Below are 18,566 nucleotides of genomic sequence, written 5' to 3' on the forward strand. Positions count from 1 at the left end.
ACAAACAAATAAGTTAGTTTGCTTCTTCCATATTCAGTATGCACTCACATCCAGATTTAATGACTGCCCTGGATTAGCCTTTCATTTCCCCTGGGTAATTACTTTAAGGACTACGTAATTCAAGTCTTTGCACAGGGCTGCTGTTAGAATTCCTAGTGCCTCTTAAGTAATTTGTCAGCTATCCAGGTGTTCCTTATTGTAATTTTCCAAAGGTGGCAGAAAAAACAAAAATACCTGTTAGCCTGTAAGACTAAAAAGGTGCTTGCTTCTAAAAAAAAAAAGCAGGTACACGCAAAACGAACCCAGAAGAGCGAAACTGAAGGAAAATTAGACTCAAAATCAACAAACAGTTTGAAAGTTTTCTTGTAAACTGGACAGAATAATTCCAAAATAATCCTAATCTAACTTCATATGACTCACGCCATTGGCACCCACACTGAACAAATGTTGTGCATATACTGTACTTTGAAAAGAAATGAACCGTGAACAAATAGCTTATGTCTATTGATAAAATGCAACTCTTTCATTGCTTGCATTACATTCTTTTTCTTGTAGCTATTAGTAATGGTAACAGGCAACTATGGATGAAATAATGACTGCAAAACTACTCATTACACATAATTTTTTGTAGTTAACTCAAAGCTACTGTATAATACCAAACCAAGGTACCAAAGAAAAGAAGGAGTTTTGTTCTTACATGCATTACCATGTTTTTTACACAAAAGAACAGTTTATACTTGAATAAATATCAATAGTCATATAAATGGTTGGGAGATATTAAGGTTAAATGTAACTTTTACAAAAGCATGTTGATCAGATATGGTGGACAGGAATTGTTAGCCATTCAAAGATTTTACATTTTTCCAAAAATCCTAAATGTTGCATCTGTTATGTGGAACAGGCTTTTAAGATCACAAAGATCACAGTGCCTCCAATAACAGTTTAGTTTAACATCCTTGCTGTTATGTATTTATGACTGGCTGTTAAATACTTTTAAAGATCACTTTATATATTTTTCCACATGCTAAAGTAATACAGGATGTTCTATGACAGCTACATAATTCTTCAAATGAATGTTTTTTAATCAACATTTGCTCCAAATATTCCACAGCTGGTGATATATTATGAGTAAAGACTTTTTTTAATAGTCACTGTTCTGTAGTAGAAGAGACTGCACCCTTTTTTAGTGGAAATTCAGGATGATTCCCATAGAATAAATTAGATTGTCATGACCTAAACTCATTTCTAACATAATAAACAAGCTATTTTGGGTCACTTCTAATTTTAAAAATATACTTTTGTACTGAAATTTAATAATAATGTATTAACTCTTTAATGGACTGGCACCGGGCGGCACGGTGGCGCAGTGGTAGCGCTGCTGCCTCGCAGTTAGGAGACCCGGGTTCGCTTCCTCCCTGTGTGGAGTTTGCATGTTCTCCCCGTGTCTGCGTGGGTTTCCTCCGGGCGCTCCGGTTTCCTCCCACAATCCAAAGACATGCAGGTTAGGTGGGTTGGCGATTCTAAATTGGCCCTAGTGTGTGCTTGAGTGTGGGTGTGTTTGTGTGTGTCCTGCGGTGGGTTGGCACCCTGCCCAGGATTGGCTCCTGCCTTGTGCCCTGTGTTGGCTGGGATTGGCTCCAGCAGACCCCCGTGACCCTATTTGGATTCAGTGGGTTAGAAAATGGATGGATGGATGGACTGGCACCTTCCCCGGTTAATGTTCCTGCCTTGCGCCTAATGCATTCTGGGATAGGCTCCAGCTGCCAATCACTCTTAAAGGTGGATGAATGGATGGAAGGATGTATGAAACTAACACTTAAAAATCACCAGACTCGCACCTGAAGGACATATGTAAAATTTTTATACTATACATCTTGGGATCTCATACACTGTGTTTGACATAAAAGAACTCTTTAGAAAAAAAACTGTAACAGGAATTTAGAATTAAAGAAATGCTAATGTGCATTTTATCCATCCATTTTCTGATTTCACTTGGTTACTTTAACCATTACAAGAACATAGGAAGCCAGGGTGCTTGACAGAAGCCAACTGGACAAGGTAACATCTTTTAGTACTGCTAGAATGATAAATTTACAGTAGAAACAGGTGTCAGCTGCTTGTGAGACTGCATTGGGGTGGACTCCAAAGGTGGCCTCCAAAAATGGATGAATCGGTGCTACAATATTATTACTATTATATTTAAAACTAAAAAAGAAGACAGTTTCAAAAAATAGATGTGTAAAAGAAATGCTGAACATCAGATTTCTAAATCTAAAATAGCATATATACTTTATTTTTAATTTGGTTTTGTTGAAATAATGAAGTATACACCCCTAACTGGTTAATACTTATGTGTATAAATATCCATTACTATTAGTTTTTGAAAGCTTTTAATGTGCATTTATTGAAATAATCTTATATTTGGAAGTTGCAAAGTATGATAAAATAAAATGCCAATATGTAATACAGAATAGGGTAGGGGTGGCATGGTGGCACAGTGGGTAGCGCTGCTGCCTCGCAGTTAGGAGACCCGGGGGTCGCTTCCCGGGTCCTCCCTGCGTGGAGTTTGCATGTTCTTCCCGTGTCTGCGTGGGTTTCCTCCCACAGTCTAGGTGGGTGGATTGTTGATCCTAAATTGTCCCTAGTGTGTGCTTGGTGTGTGGGTGTGTGTGTGCCCTGCGGTGGGCTGGCGCCCTGCCTGGGGTTTGTTTCCTGCCTTGCGCCCTGTGTTGGCTGAGATTGGCTCCGGCAGATCCCCGTGACCTTGTGGTTGGGATATAGCAGGTTGGATAATGGATGGATGGAATAGGGTAGCAGACATTGGAATTCAGAAAGAAATGCAGATTTTCCACTCCAACCCAGAAACAACTGAAATGGCTTGTTTTACTTTTATTAATTTATTTTTAAAAGGTATGAAATTTCACATCTCAAAGTGTGCTGATGCCCTGCAACTGAGCCTAAAATGCATTGTACTGCAGAGCATGAGTCTCAGAACTCATGATGGGACACAATATGGAGGTGAAGGAGCTCCAAATAAGGGGGCTAACACAGGGGCTTCCTTAATTATCACTCACTCTTTGTTTCACTTTGTCATGTTTCTGGTGTGCCAGTTCCATACTACCTGCCATGACTCTCTTATTTTCACAGTCTTCTTTTAAATATAATGTATACAAAGTTACAATTAAGAAGTATCTGCTGAAGTTGCCAAGATACCATTAACTTAATATATTAGTTACTGTTCAGTTAAGGAGACTTAAATGTTTATATAATGCATACCATGCACTATTAAAACTTCGCCCACACAGAGAGGAACACCCGAAAATAAATCCACTTTATGAAAGCGTCTGTTTTTGGTGAAGTGCGACATTAATGATGAATTTAAAGTTTCAAACATTTGGTTTGCTGAATGAACTCATCGGTGAAGTTCTACTTCAATTATAAAGAGAAGAAATATTTGGAGTACAGTAACAGTATTGAGAATGTAAAAAGCAGAACCACCGCAAAAGAAATAGTGGATATGGCACCAAAAAAACCAAGAAAGTTCAAGATTATTAACGCCAGTCAGAGGGAAGAGAAGGTTATACCACCGGAACGGTAGTTGGGAGGATAATAAAAATAAATCCTGCGCTTGTCCAGTGCCATTAAAGCGAAGACACCGCACGAGCCGAGGTCAGCGCTGTGACCGCGACAACTTGCGTGGGCAACACTGGCCAGCTGGTGGGCGCTTTCTGGTACTCATCAGGCTGCCAGTGTCACACGTATGGAGGTAATTGAGTGGGTGGGAGTGTCCGCATGACAAGAGAAGCCGAGGCTCGCTCAGAGGCAGAGCTTACAAACCGCGACATCGCGTCGGAGCTGAGCGAGTCCACAACTTGGCCACAAGGAGCCTCGGGCGTCGCAGAATTCAAATCCCCTACTTAAATATAAAAGAGAGCGCGCGATGAAGGAGGCGTACAGAGACTTGGGCAAACTTAGAAAAGCCGCTGACTCGGAGTGGAGAGAGGGGGAGAGGATGGGGAGCTGGTGTCGCAGCGTACTCACTGTGTGGCTGTCGTGTGGTATCTTGGGTGCCAGCCTCGCACGCAGAACGCCGGTGGAGGAGAGTGGGGTCGCAGAGAAGATTGGCAGTGCGCGGTGTGCCTCGCGCTGTCTCACCCTGCACATCACGCAACTCACCGCAGCCTTCAAAAGCCTGCAGGTAAAATCTGGGCTCGTGAGGTCGAGCGGTTCGCGGGGGTTGAAAGTTGCATGTCGACAGCTGATGTCATATCATACATTAACGACGATGGCGTGGAGTTTTCGAGATTGGTCACAGTGCATGTTGAGTGTTCAAAGTCTCTGTCATGCGTGCTACTTTAGATTGTGCGGGCTAGCAACTTAAATCAATCTACTCTAAGTGTCTGGGTACGCCTATTGATTAGTTAGTTGCAAGTGATGTTTAATCATTCTGTAGAAATTTCAGTTTGCTCAGATTTGATTATTTCAGTTTGTAGAGAGGGGGATGCCAACTATTTTCATTTTATATTTTATCTTGCAGGACGTAAAATTTAAATCCTCCTCCGCACGTTGCATACTGATTAAATTAAACTGACTGCGAATAAAATTCATACACATATATTCTAAAAGCTTGTAGACCTACTGATGGAGCCTTTGCCGGTGACATCGGGACTAATGCAAAAAACTAAAAGTGGACGGGGCAGTCCATCGCAGTGTCCACTTTCAGACACCTCAACACACAATAAACCGCTTTTCAGAATGGCCAGTTAATACAAAATTCTCGACTTTGGGACGTGAGAGGAGGTCGGAGCCCCATAGTAAAGCCCACGAAGACCTGGGAAGAACGTGCAACCCATACAACTGTCAGTAGTCTATATTCTAATTCCACCGTACAACATATAATACTGTTGTAAATTTTTTTGAATATATTTAGCAAGAGTAAATAAAAATGTACGTTTTGGTGGTGTCATTACATGTATAGAATTATAAAATCAGATATGAAAATCACAGTATGCACACTTAATGCCACCAAGCCATTAACCACAACTATTTTTCTAAAAATGATTACTTTGTATTTCACATACATATGGTTAGTCACAGCATAACATGTCATTCTCATATCTTCCTGAAAGTGGAAACTATCACTGCAGCACTAGACTGCCCTTCACATGCACACACCCACACTTGCATTGGGGCTCATTAAGAACTGCCCCCTAAACTAACATAAACATTTGGAAAGAAGGTCTGATGTGCTGGGACATACTGAGCCTGGGCACTAACCCCATCTACTTCTCAGACCACTCCCAAATACTGATTTGTACCTTACCACTGTGACAGTCCTTTAGGCCAAAATAATATTTATTTTGCCTAGGGAGGCAATTGGTCATGTTCTAAAGCCATCCACATTATCTCTGTGCTTGATTTGCTTTTGCATTTCCCAATGAATTGTTTTGTAGCCACTTCCAATGAATGTGTCTCGTTGACACTGCAATATCAGACTTACTTGACTTGGGTGGATGCCACAATTAAGTGCATAAGGAGAGAAGGTGTTGAAGCTAAAGCTTTCCTTCACTCTGGGAATGAGAGGAGCATAAAGGTCAAAGCCCTTTGGAATCATGGGATGTCACATCTTTTTTGGCTTTAAAAATTAGAAAGGAACCATATACACTATGTTGTGATTGCCATCAGTCAGGCACCTTTAGCAAATATCATAAGTTGACATCTTTATCCAGCCACAACACCCCTCTAGCTCTTTCTTATTTCAGAAGACAGACTGAGATAGCGCAAGCCCTGCCTATCTCTTAGAGTGGTTTCACTGAATTGTAACAATTACGCATTAACTTTTGCGTGTTACACTGATGCTGACTTTTCAACCTTTAAGTCTCTTTTAATAGACTAAAGTATGTCTTCTCACTGTATATTCTCTCTGTCTCTCTCTTTCTCTATGTCATATACTGCATACAGTATATATTATACATACAGGCACAAATATAATATATATGTATAGTATACACTGTATTATGTATATATATATATATGCATATATGTACAGGGGTTGGCATGAGTAGGTTTACAGTTGTTTGTATGGAAAAGACATGCAGATTATGATTATTACAACAGCTTTATTAACTTAATAACTTTATTAACTCAAAATGGCACAGTGCAATTAGGTACAATCTCATAAGTGCTCAAATTGCGGTCCTGCATTATTTACACATACTTGTAGTCTACTTGCTACACTCACGCATAGTTTGGCAAAGAGTTCAAAGACAAGTAATACAAATAAATAAATACAATAATTAAATATTAATACAAGAATAAACTGTGTGTTCCATGTTAACCTATTTTTGCCCACCCCAGTATGTAATTATATTTCAGTTTCTATGTCTGCTTAATACTGAACAGACTGGAGGTCTGGAGCCAATCCCAGCAAGCACAGGGTGTAAGTCAAGATCATTTGCTGCGCAGGATGTCAGTCTATCACAGGGTAAACATACTCACATACACAACTGCCAATTTAGTGTCACTAATCCAACTAACCTGCATATCTTTGGACTGTGGGATGAAATTTTAGCACCCAAAAGAAACCCACACAGACACAGAGAGAACGTGCAAACTCAGAAAGTCCACAAATCCTGATACCTCACCCCAGTTAAACCATGAAAATTCTGTTTCCTATTTTATGCATTACTATTCCCTCTTTCAGCCGCGAACAATGGAGCTGGTACTCACACATTGAAATACTGCAGATAGGAGCTTACCATAGTTTTTGCTATAGTATCTTATTTTTCTAGATTAAGGCTTTGCAGTTTTAAAAATATAGTGTAAACCCCTGTGGTGAGTAGCGGGGGGCGGCACCCAGCCAGGACTCCCAAAAGGACCGGAAGGGGGGCTACGCCTCCTCCGGACCACAAGAGGGCAGCTGCCCTGGTTGGTATGGGGGCCACGGGAACAGAGCATGGAAGCTGAACCCTGTAGGGGCCCGTGAACGTCAGCACTTCCACCACACCCAGAGGTGCTGGCTGAAGGAAAACCAGGGACACCCGGAGTGAACATAAAAGAGGCCGCCTCCCTCCATTCGATGGCAGGAGTCGGGTGGAAGAGGACAGAGCTCGGTGGAGAGGAGTGCAGGCGGTCAGGAAAAGAGGCATTATTGGAAGGCCTGGACTTAAGGGTGCTTGGTGCAGGGGCACTGGGTTATGTGCTTTTGTGGAAAATTAATAAACATGTGTCTGGAATTAAACCATCGGTGTCTGCCTGTCTGTGTCCGGGCTGGTTTCCACACCCCATTTAGGTCTATAACTATTTATATTTTAATTATTTGTTCATATATTCTTGAATTATCTTATCTTAGTTTAAGGTTAGAGGGTGGGACGTGGGTAGAACCACAGCAAGATGGCACATTCATTCACTGAAGGCCAATTAACTTATTCTACATGTCTCTGAAGAAAACCTATACAGAACTTGGCAAATTCCTATCAAAAATATTGTTCATTAATAAACCTTTGTCTCATAAGTACTGAAGTAAAACATTTTGTTTAAGGTTGTACATAAAGGTATTAATTAAATACCATAATAACCTAATATTCTCAAATTATTAATCCAGTACAGAGTTGTGGAGGCCTGCAAGATGGCCTGTTTACTTCTGGTGTGATGTACAGTATGAAGCAGGACAAAATGGGGCACCTGTCCATTGCTGGGCGCACACACTCACATAACGTCAATTTAGATGTGGAAGGAAAACTATAGAGTATGTAAAGGAAACCCCATGCAGACACAGGGATATGTATGTCTACTAGGACTAGATGTTTTAATCCCTTTGTAATCAGGACAGCATTGATTTCTTAGGTAGGACTGGAGGTGTTTTCATGGGTTTTCATCTGGCAGTGTTACTGCCTCTAGTATGACACATCATCAGTTGTGTACCCTGGGGTCATTGGGTGTTTTGGCCTTTATCACAATACACTCTCGCCCGAGGATGGCCCACCACAGGCTGATCAGACCTGGGTGTGTGCCGCGCTGAAGGCTCCATGAGCAGCCCATATAGTCTCATTCCGTTTCTGCCAGCTCCTTGATGGTCTTTCGCTGAGCCTCCTGCTTCCTTCAGCAGCCTCGTGGTGGAACTAGCTACGAAACCCCTGCAGCCGTCCTCCACTGGATGCACAGACACTTTTCAGCCCCGGTCCTCTGCCTCATCTTGGGCTGCGTTCAGTGGACATGAGACTGGAGACGTTCTTTTGGCCGGCTGCTTCTCCCCCTCACGGACAAAAGATGTTCGTTGCCGAGAGGCAGTCTCAGCTTCCAAGGGTATGGCGTTGGTAGTTACCCTCTTGCTGTTCAGTGCAGCTGCCAAGCTCCTCAACACTTGGTTGTGGCGCCAGGTGTATCTGCCTTGGTTAGGGCTCGTCTTGCAACCCCCCAGGATGTGTTTAAGAGTTGCTGGGGCAGCACACTGGAGACAGGCCGGATCCTCTCCAAACCAAAGATACAAGTTTGTTGGAGAGGGCAGGACATCATATGTGGCTCTGATGGTAAAGCTCAGCATATGGGAGTACATTGTAAACTCCATACAGACAAATACTGAGTGTGAGATTCCCTACCAAGATGCTGAATCCATGAGACAGCAGAGCTAACCACGGCGCCATTGTACCTCCCTAAACACTATATTGCATTAGCTTTTGAATTGGTTGTATACAGTATGTTTATATTTGAAATGTTTCATGTCTTTTTTGTTGCATGGCTGTTCTACATTGTTTCTGGCACCAATTTAATAATTATTTTTAAGTATATTGTTATCAAAGGTTTGAATAGACTAATAAAGTATATGCATATGAAGGGAAAGTGTTTTTAAAGGCTTAGCTAACAGAAAATACTACAAACAATACTGTGACTGAATATCTGAATATATAGGCTTATATAATGAAGAATTACTGGAAAAATTATATGTACCGCATGTAAGTGGTAATTGTAGTCCTTAAAATGACATGGTCCTGAGTTGGTAAATGTAATGTTTCAGCCATTCTTTAATGTTGACAGTTGAATCAGTTGTTAAAAAATTCACATATTATTTTATTTTTCAATTAGGACTTACAGGTTAAATTTATAATATTACTTTTCAATTGGATGATTATTATTTCACTTTACTTTAATATTATTATTTGAATTATAAATCAATGTTTATTTGAATGATGTTTTATTTAAAGAACATTTTTGATAAGTATTTTAACATAAACCTCAAAACAAAGTCACCCCACTTTTATCAAAACAGATAATCAAATTTTCAATCTACTTACTACAAGTTCATTTCTGTGGCCTGCTGGCTTCATTTTTGAAACAGACTGGAAATTAGCCGCTGTGAATGAGAGTAATTGGGGTCTAACCAGAAACAGGTTTTTAATAGACTTTCTTTGGGATTCAATCCAGATGCTTCATATAAAAGGCCTCCAGATTTCTCAAGCACAAAGTTCACAAGAATGCTCACTATTTGTGCCTTTTCTGTGAAGTGTCATGGTTTAGTTTGTTGTTACTCTTATTATCATGCCACAATGACACATTGTAAGCATTAAAACAATTTTTACCCTTTTCTTATTGCAAGTATTAGTATACTGTAGTTCTGTTCCTGACACATAATCTAAAAAGAGTCCTGGGTTGCAGAGATTTTCTAAACATGCAAAATTTGCTTGGTTCTGTTTTCTTCTCTTTTTCAGTTTTGTTATTCATTTACCTTCTTGGTTTTCAGTGGAGCAGACATAGGTGACAGTTAGTTTCAGAGAATAACTGATGGGCACTAGAGGTAGTCAATATTGTGGATGCTGAGGTGGACAGCCTGGAAGAAGTCAGCAAAATTTCTTTTTTTCAGTAGAGAGTTGTATAGTGGAACTTGTTTTACAGTAATGTGAATAAGAGTGTCATAAATAATTATACTGGAATGTCTTTTTGCAAAGTGTGCAAATGTGAGAAAAAAATAGCTACCAAGGCCTTTAATTAGGTTGCATGTGCAACTATTGTCAACTGTTAAGGTGCATTTGATGCAAAGCTCAGGATCCATTCTGTGCCCAGGAAACATGATTTTAGCAGGGATCTTTACATCTGAAACTATAGTCTATCATCCTGATACAGATCTAGTAATTAACAGAATTACACGGGCCTTATTTTAAAAGAGTAATGAATTTAGAAAGATTGTTTGCACATAGAATAAGACATCAAGTATAGCTTCTTTTAAAAGCACAGCTGTGGTTTCATTTTTGATTTTTTAATTAGAGGAAATTGGTTTAATTTAAAAATGCATCAACAAAAGTACTATTGTAGTGACAAGGCTTTGTGTCAATCTGTGCTTTGCTCTGTAAACAGTATGCTACCAGTTTATCACTGATACAGTTTCCAAAAATAAGCCTGCCCCTATTGTATATAGTGATATTGTTATCTACGAGTGTGAAACATAGGGGCCATTTGCCTCACCTGCGCATGTTGGTATAATTTTATCTTTTAACAATGAACCTATTAAGAAGCTTCAAGCGCTGGCTTACACCTGTGAAGTAGGTTGTTCAGGCAGTTCAGGCTGGAATTAGACTGGAAAGAATTATGGGCAGCTTTCTAATGTCTTTGATGAATTAAACAATCACTTTAAACCTGTTAACCTTTTATAATTTCTGTTGGGTAGATGGTGCAATTACTGGTCCCCTAGAAATCATTCCATGGAAGGCAATGAATTTGAAGCGTTCCTCACTACAGTGGCTTCCTATTTTGTCTTTACCACAATGTAAGCCTTGATCTTTCAGACCTGTTAAATTATAGATTTGTTTTGAGTTCTGCTGCACCATACCCATATCCTAGGTGTTTGCCAATGTTTATTGGATTAAAGTGCTAGAATATATTAATGTATGTGGTACATTCTTAATGTATGCTTCGTTTAACACAGATTGCTTGTCATTTCATGCAATTCTTTAGTCTGTGTAAATATATTTGTGTTCATATTTTTGTAGCCATCAACATTAATTTTGCTGCCATTTCAATTTGCATAATTGCACAATCAATGCTTTTGAAATATACTGTTAATCCACAATCATTGTTCGTTTCACATGGTTACTCACAAATTATGTTTTAGAAAGATGTGAAAATAATATAGACAACACCAGAAAGACCTTCCCATGTTTTTAGTGAATTATGGTTTCCTTATCTTTAACTCATCATTCTGAAGCAGTCTTCAAATATCTTGTGTTTTTGTGGCCTTGCTTTTGCTGGTGTGCAGATGTGCTTTACGGGTGGTCGAAAGACATTCATGCTTTCCTCTAAAAGAAGACACACAGCCTGAGGTGGCTTCCTTTCTCAATTAATTTAGTCAGACCCTTGACAAGGCCCTTTGTTCTTTTTTGTATCTAATTACTGGCTAAGAATTCTGAGATGTGCGCAGTGCACCTTATGATATTCAGGCTTCATCACTTTTGCATAATACAAAGATTCCAAAAAAGTATTCATTGATAGCATTCTGTACTTTATATTCGCAACAGCTGGTAGTGATCATAAAACAAGTATATTGGTTAAGATAATCTATGCAGATCCACTTTAAATGAACAATAATGTATATCTTTGAGTACCATAAACACATTTTATCGTGCACTCCTTTAAATACTGTACTGTATTTTGGAATTTATTCTTATGCAGGTCTGCCCACTGTTGATGTTGGCATCACATGAGTGCAGGCACTAAATTAGCAGTTAGTGTTCCAAAACTATGAAAACTTTCACTGGTGTTTTACTTGATTTGGGTCTCATTTTTGTTCAATTATGTTCTCCATAATGTACAGTATTTTTTACATTTAGTTCATTTTTCATGTGTATGTGGAGTATTCTTCCAGTTACTCCAGTTTTTTTTTCCACAGTCCCAAAAATGTGCATAATTGGTGAATTTGGATTCCAAATTGCCCCCTTTGTGAGGGTGAGTGTATGTTTAAGTGGTTCCTGTGATGGACTACTGCTTTTCCAAGAGCTGTTGATGGGATAAACTCTAAACCTCTGCAAACCTGGATTAAGTTGGTTTAAGAATCTTAAATTAAATTATTCTTAAAATTATAAACAGAATTTCCATTGCAGAAAGGTCTTGTTGTTGCTTATTTGTAAGAATGTGTATCTCATAAACTCACCTTCATGGGTCAGTTTGGTATTTTTCAAATTGAAGTTTTTGTTTTCACAATCATGGTATGCATTAATTTGCCTCATGATATTGTGTTCTTAAGTAAAGGATTTTTATAATTTCAAAGAAAACCTGTACCTATTCTTCTGATTGAAAATGTTGTCTGCAAGGTAGCCTGTCTGAATGTGAAAACAAAGCACACAAAACTTACCAGTTGTGCCCATTTTCAGGCCAGGAATGTTCTTTAGTGTTGATTCCTGTCTGGAGATTATGCACATATTGTAAAACAACATCCATTTGAAAAAAGTCCATCTGTGCTCTTCATCTCGTTGCCTGTATCCATTCAGAGCCAAAATTAACTTGCTGGGGTGTTATTTCCTGTAGTATTGTTTGTGTCTTGTATGGTGAATTTGCTGTTGTTATTTTGCAAGTGATGAGAACTCTTAAAGTAAGATTTGTCTCAGGATTTAGACAAATAAGCTGTCATTGTATACCACACTTGGACTTGAAAAATATCAAACTGATCATTTTAGTCTCTTTTAGTTAAAGAGCTTGCTTAAGCTAAATCCAATTTAATTTTGTAGTTTACATTGATAGGATATGATTTGGCATTTCCATCACTTTAGATCTTCCTTGATAAAATTTACCATTACTTTACAGAAAAAAATAAAATGTTTGACATTGCAAAAATTCTTAGATCATAGTTTGCTTATATTTTAATAAGTCAGTATGATATTATAATATTTAATAAATAATATGTTTTACATTAGGAAAAGGTTCACCTGAACTAATATGTTTGTTAACCTTAGTGCAGATTGAATATCTGGTATACTTTTTATTGTTTAGATGAATTTATCATCCATCCTGAAATCCATTTTCCACACCTGTTTAAGCTGCATATGAGGTTACAAGGAGTCACAGCGTTCTCCTTCAGTGCTGGGCATCAAGCAACAACTAACCATGGAGGCTAACCGATTGCATGGCACAGTCAAACACATACACTGGCTCACATTAGGTCAATTTAGACTGGCTAATTAACTTACTGAACATATCAGTTTTTGAGGAATCAGGAATGTATTAACTCTGTGACAGTGACTAAACTGGGATTTGAACTCAGACTAATACTGATAGCTACTGCTATTGGTGTATAGGTCATTTTCTGTCATTGTGTGAAACCCTAGTATAATTTATATTCTATATTTCATATGCTCTAGTGTTGTGGGGCCTTGTCTTTTAGTTACGAATCTTAATTTGCATTGATGAGCTTTTAATAAAGTAGAATATTAATGCCATATGATAACATACTGTGCCATTCTCATACTTGTTTGATCTCATTCAGGGTCCTTGGGTCCCAGAGCCTATACTAGCAGCATTCCGATCAAGGCAAGAAATATCCCCAGACACTCAAATACCCCCTCCACACAGGGCCAATTTAGAAATGCCATTTTACCTTATCTGAACATTTTTGGGGATTTGGGGGGAGTGCTTTTTAGAACTAGGAAGAATGTGCAAACTGTGCACATGCAGCGACTGGAAACGATATTCAAACCCAATATACAGACTTTTTGAAGCAGAATGGAAGAAGAATATTCTGATCAAGCTACTTTAAATGTAACATAGAGTGAGTGTTGTGTAAATGAAGAAGACTCTAATGAAAAATGGAGTTTAATACTTACTAATACTTTTTAAAAAGGTGGAAACAAAAACAAAACAAAGATGAAGCCTGAGAAGTTGATTACCTCGTAAAGTAGAACTGATATCCACTGTTTTTAGTAGTCAATTTTTATAATCTTACTGTTGTGGTAAATCAGAATGAAAGTTGTCGTTTAGGTGTCATACAGCAGTAAACTTCATTTATGTGTGTATATAACTTATTACAGTATATACTTATAAGTTAAACTCAGATTGAAAGCATGTACAGCAGGAGGCTGAGTTCATCTTATTTTCTACCATGGTAAGTTTAATACCAAGATTGTTTGGTATAGTTGATTAATTTTAATCTCTCTCTCTCTCTCTCTCTCTCTCTATGGTTCACTTAGTATTTTAAAAAATTATTTGGGGGTAATTTAGAAGGAATGACATTCTAATGAGAGGTTACCAGAATGAAAGAGTACCATACTGCTAGTTTAGAGTGTTCTTTCATATAACATTTTTCTTTTTCTTGAGCAGTCCCCACTTAGTCCTGAAGAGGTTCACAGAGGGTGCTGGAGCCTGTTCCAACTAGCATAGGGTGCAAGGCATGAGCAAACCATGGACAGGGCAAAAGTCAATTGTAGGGGTTAACACACGCATACACCTTTAACACATGCTAGGGCCAATTTATTATTGCCAGTCCACCTAATCTGCATGTGGACCGTAGAAAGAAATCAGAGCACCCAGAGGAAACCCATTCAGACTTGGGGAGAACACGCAAACTGTATGCATGGAGGACCTGGAATGCTAACCCTAGACTGCTACCACTGTGCTACTCCTTCTTGTAGAGTAATTTTTAAAATATGTAATTAATGAATTAATTAATTATGAATTTCCACATGGAGATTAATAAAGTATCTATCTATCTATCTATCTATCTATCTATCTATCTATCTATCTATCTATCTATCTATCTATCTAGTAGTGTATTTCTCCTATCTATCTATCTATCTATCTATCTATCTATCTATCTATCTATCTATCTATCTATCTATCTATCTAATTAATCTTGTTTATTTTCTCTAGAATCTTTCTCAATGCCCCCTTTATCAGTTTCTGCTTTTTGGCACATGCTGCAAGGATAGGATTATGTCCCTGCATCCGTAAACTGGATTAAGTATTTTTGCTAAAATATAGAATGTCCTTCTACAATAAGTGCCATCATGGTATGGTTTACAAAGAAAACAATCATGATATTCAAAATAAGAAGGTTGCAAAAAATATATAATTTATCCTAATCTTGATAGGGAACTTGGGTAAAAAATAATATTAATAATAGTAATAATAATAATAGTATAGAGAAGAGCATGTTAGATTAAGAACTCATAGAATTGCAAAACACTGAAAAACAAACTAACATTTTAATCTACCTTCTTACTAATATGTTTTGGTTGCCCTAAGATATAAGTTGCAAGTGTATTGTAATGTTTGGTGCAGTTTATATCTTCTGAATTCAATATTTTACATTCTTGTTAATATGCACATTATTGCAGAACTGCTACACGGCACAAAAAAACAAATCTTTGTAAAGTGTGTTACCACTTAACTTAAGATCTTTCCAATTGATTATGTGCATAGATTACGTGAACAAAGATACTCTTGTCTTTTTCTTAGTTAACCATTATATGTATTGTTTGTCAAATTTTCACATTTGGCAAGTCAGAGTTTTAAAATACATACACTTGCACTTAAATTTGATGTGTTTCAGTGACAGTATGTACTGTACCGTACTATACTGCTGAAACTGGTTGACTCAAAACTGCTCTTTCTTTTCATGCATATCAATTACAAACAACAGTAAATTACAGTACACATCACTGGCTAAGTTGAAAGACTTGTATTAAAAGAGTAGATTTGTATTTTGCAGGAAATATGTGAAATGCCCTCAACCACTTGTTTAAAACTATTAAAATTCATTACCAAATTTAGTAAGCAGGGTATTGAAAATATTTATAAAATAAAAGACCATTAACCATTCCAGGTCATGGAAGCATTTCTCTTATTGGTGTATGCCTTTGTAGATCCCATTCATAGTTTAGCACAGCCTCTTTGCTGTTCAAAATATAAAAGGCTGTTTCAATATGTTTGGTTTGAGTTATCATTAGAAGGTAAATATCCGTGCATATTCCTATTGCAGAAACAAGATTTGTTTCAGAATAATTACTGATTGAAAATACAAGTCAGCAGCATCTGGTCTGAGACAGAAACAGCAATGTATTGTTTGTTCTGGTATTCTGGGAGGAGCCAACATACTTTTGGTTTTCTTATATTTACCTCGATATTATCTTGTTAATGGAAAGACTTGGGATTTCCTGTTTGTACAGTTAAATCAAACTTTTGAAATTCCCATGAATGCTTTTAAAGTGGTACATAACAAACTGATTGCACAATTAAGTGGTTTTGTTAACATACATTTTTTTCTTAAATGTGTGCATTTAAATTTCTTTCTATTCCATTATAAAGGCAATATTTTAAAAAGAATTATATTTAAACCTAATTTTTTTTTTACTAATTATTCTATGCTGGATGTGTTCATATTCTAATAATAGATAGGAAATCTATCACTCTGAATATACACGACTTTTCAGTGACCCTGTCACTCAGTTTTTAACTGGGTTATCAAATATAATAGCAGCAAAGCTTCTTAGCTCACCAGTCTATCTGGTCATCAAAGGTTAATAGCAATATCATCCAGCTAATGTCAAGTCTTCAGGATACTTTTCACACTATGTAGCCTAAGTTTCAAGGGTCAAAAGAATTCTTCCCTTAGGCACTGGATTTAGAATTATCTCCATATAACTTAGTCCTGGACTTGGAAAGGACAAGGATTGAGTTTTTTATGTGTCTTAAAGGCTACTTATTGGAATGTGAATTTCAGACAGAGGTTAAAGAAAATTAAACTTCAATGGAATGAAAGTGAATGAAGTGATAGCCAATGTTACTCTTGCATTCCTGCACATTGAATAATAACACTAAGGCACTCAAGTTACCTTTTTGGCATGTACATAAAATGCATTTAAACACAAAATATAGTTGCTTTAATTGTAGAGTACTATAATGCTCATTTGGTAAGAAAAAGGCGGAATTAGCCGCTGGAAATAAATACCTATATCTTTGAAATAACAAATGTTTAGCTTTTCTGTAATTGGGTTAAGCCCACTTCATAACTTGTTTTATTCTTTTTCCTGAGATGTTGTGTGCCACATATTTAAGACTCCCAGATCAGTTCAACAGTAAGGATTCTCTTCTAAATAATTATGAAATTTGTCTGCCAAGGTAATTTTATAGGGAACATATAACTCACTAATAATCTAAAAGTGGTCTTAATTTTGTTCTGAACTATTTTCAACATAGTACAAAACATAGCTGTCTAATGTGTATTGAAAACAGTAAAACTGTTCCTAAGTACTTTTTAATGAAGAAATGAAACATACTTTTGTTTGATTTGACGTGTACTGAAATAATTTGTGTACCTCTTCTGTTTCAGAATGATGATATATTGGTATGGTGTGAAAATAACAGACGGTGTTCTCAAGTAAGTTTACATAAATTCCTTTTGCACAGTAAGTAAAAAAATAATTCAATGCATTGTTTGTCATACGGTTTAATTTCATATAATAAATTGTAGTCCCGCTTAAATATGAGATTGGGAGAAATTTCAAGGTACATTCATATTACACAATTATGACATCCATTCTTCTTGCATTTTACAAGATATGTGAAATATCTGAATAACATAACAAGCTTTCTACCATTTATTTGATTGTAACAGTAAGACATAATTGTTACTCCAGACATTAAAATACATTTGTTTTTTTACTATTTTACACATAATATAAATGAATTCTTGGACAGGATTTGACCATTTCTGCCAATGTTTGTGTATGTTTTGTGTGGCATATAACTTGTAAATGGATAAAGCAATCACCTTGGAACTTAGAGTCTTAGGACAACCCTGAAACACTATAATCCTTTTGATCTTGAGCCAAAGCTATTTATGGGAACCTCCATTTTACTGAATGCAACCTACCTACCTACCTACCTATCTATCTATCTATCTATCTATCTATCTATCTATCTATCTATCTATCTATCTATGCCATAGGTGACCAAAAAGTCCCTCTTTCAAGAAAATATTTTATATTAAAAGCATCTAAAGCCAATAGGCCTACAAGATTTTGTTAAAAGCATTGTGTGATGTTTTCAGCTGTTTCCAGTTTGTTGTCATTTTATGTTTACTGAAAAGAAGATGTTGCTGTCTATAGCACTTCAAGTTTATTTTTTGGAAAAATGTTTCAAATTAAAATGGTTGGCAATAAAAAGTGTTTATATTTGTTTGAAATGCCATTTGAAATTGTCAGCCATTTTCTAGATGTGATTCTTTCACATTTATTGTGACTAACTTATTGTTTAAGGTTATATCTTTGGATACATATAATTCCATGCAAAACTTTGGACAACCCTGTACACATTACCTCTTGGTTAGAACAGCCTGTGGTTATTGAGTGTTTCACCCTGTTTGAAGAGTCAAAGAAATTTATTAGGCTCTGGAATTGTCATCAGCCAAGAATTCCTAATCACTGTTCATAATGAGTTATGCCAGTCCAGACTAATGAGCTAAAACGTTCTGAGACCTTAGAACTGAAAGTGTGCCCAGACATTTAGAAATCCCATGTACTTTTTTTTTAGTTCATCAAATAAATTAACATTTTCATTAAAATGCCTTTGTTTTTGTGTATTTGCTGTTG

The 18,566-nt window shown here is 37.1% G+C and overlaps 1 protein-coding gene across 3 annotated transcripts in view; it reads left to right on the forward strand.

Annotated features, from left to right (window-relative positions):
• The first annotated feature begins 3,787 nt into the window (after positions 1-3,787).
• Positions 3,788-18,566, forward strand: part of anos1b (anosmin 1b) — a 119,452-nt gene continuing 104,673 nt past the window's right edge. For 2 of the 3 annotated variants that reach the window (XM_039758235.1, XM_039758250.1), the window contains exons 1-2: positions 3,790-4,198; positions 17,306-17,353. In XM_039758235.1, the coding sequence (XP_039614169.1) occupies positions 3,941-4,198; positions 17,306-17,353 (306 nt within the window). In that variant the 5' untranslated portion in view covers positions 3,790-3,940. Of the gene's footprint in view, positions 4,199-17,305; positions 17,354-18,566 lie in introns of all 3 variants that reach the window. The other variant, XM_039758243.1, reaches the window with a different exon arrangement.

Source organism: Polypterus senegalus, chromosome 1 (genome assembly GCF_016835505.1).
Source record: "Polypterus senegalus isolate Bchr_013 chromosome 1, ASM1683550v1, whole genome shotgun sequence".
Lineage (NCBI taxonomy): Eukaryota > Metazoa > Chordata > Cladistia > Polypteriformes > Polypteridae > Polypterus > Polypterus senegalus.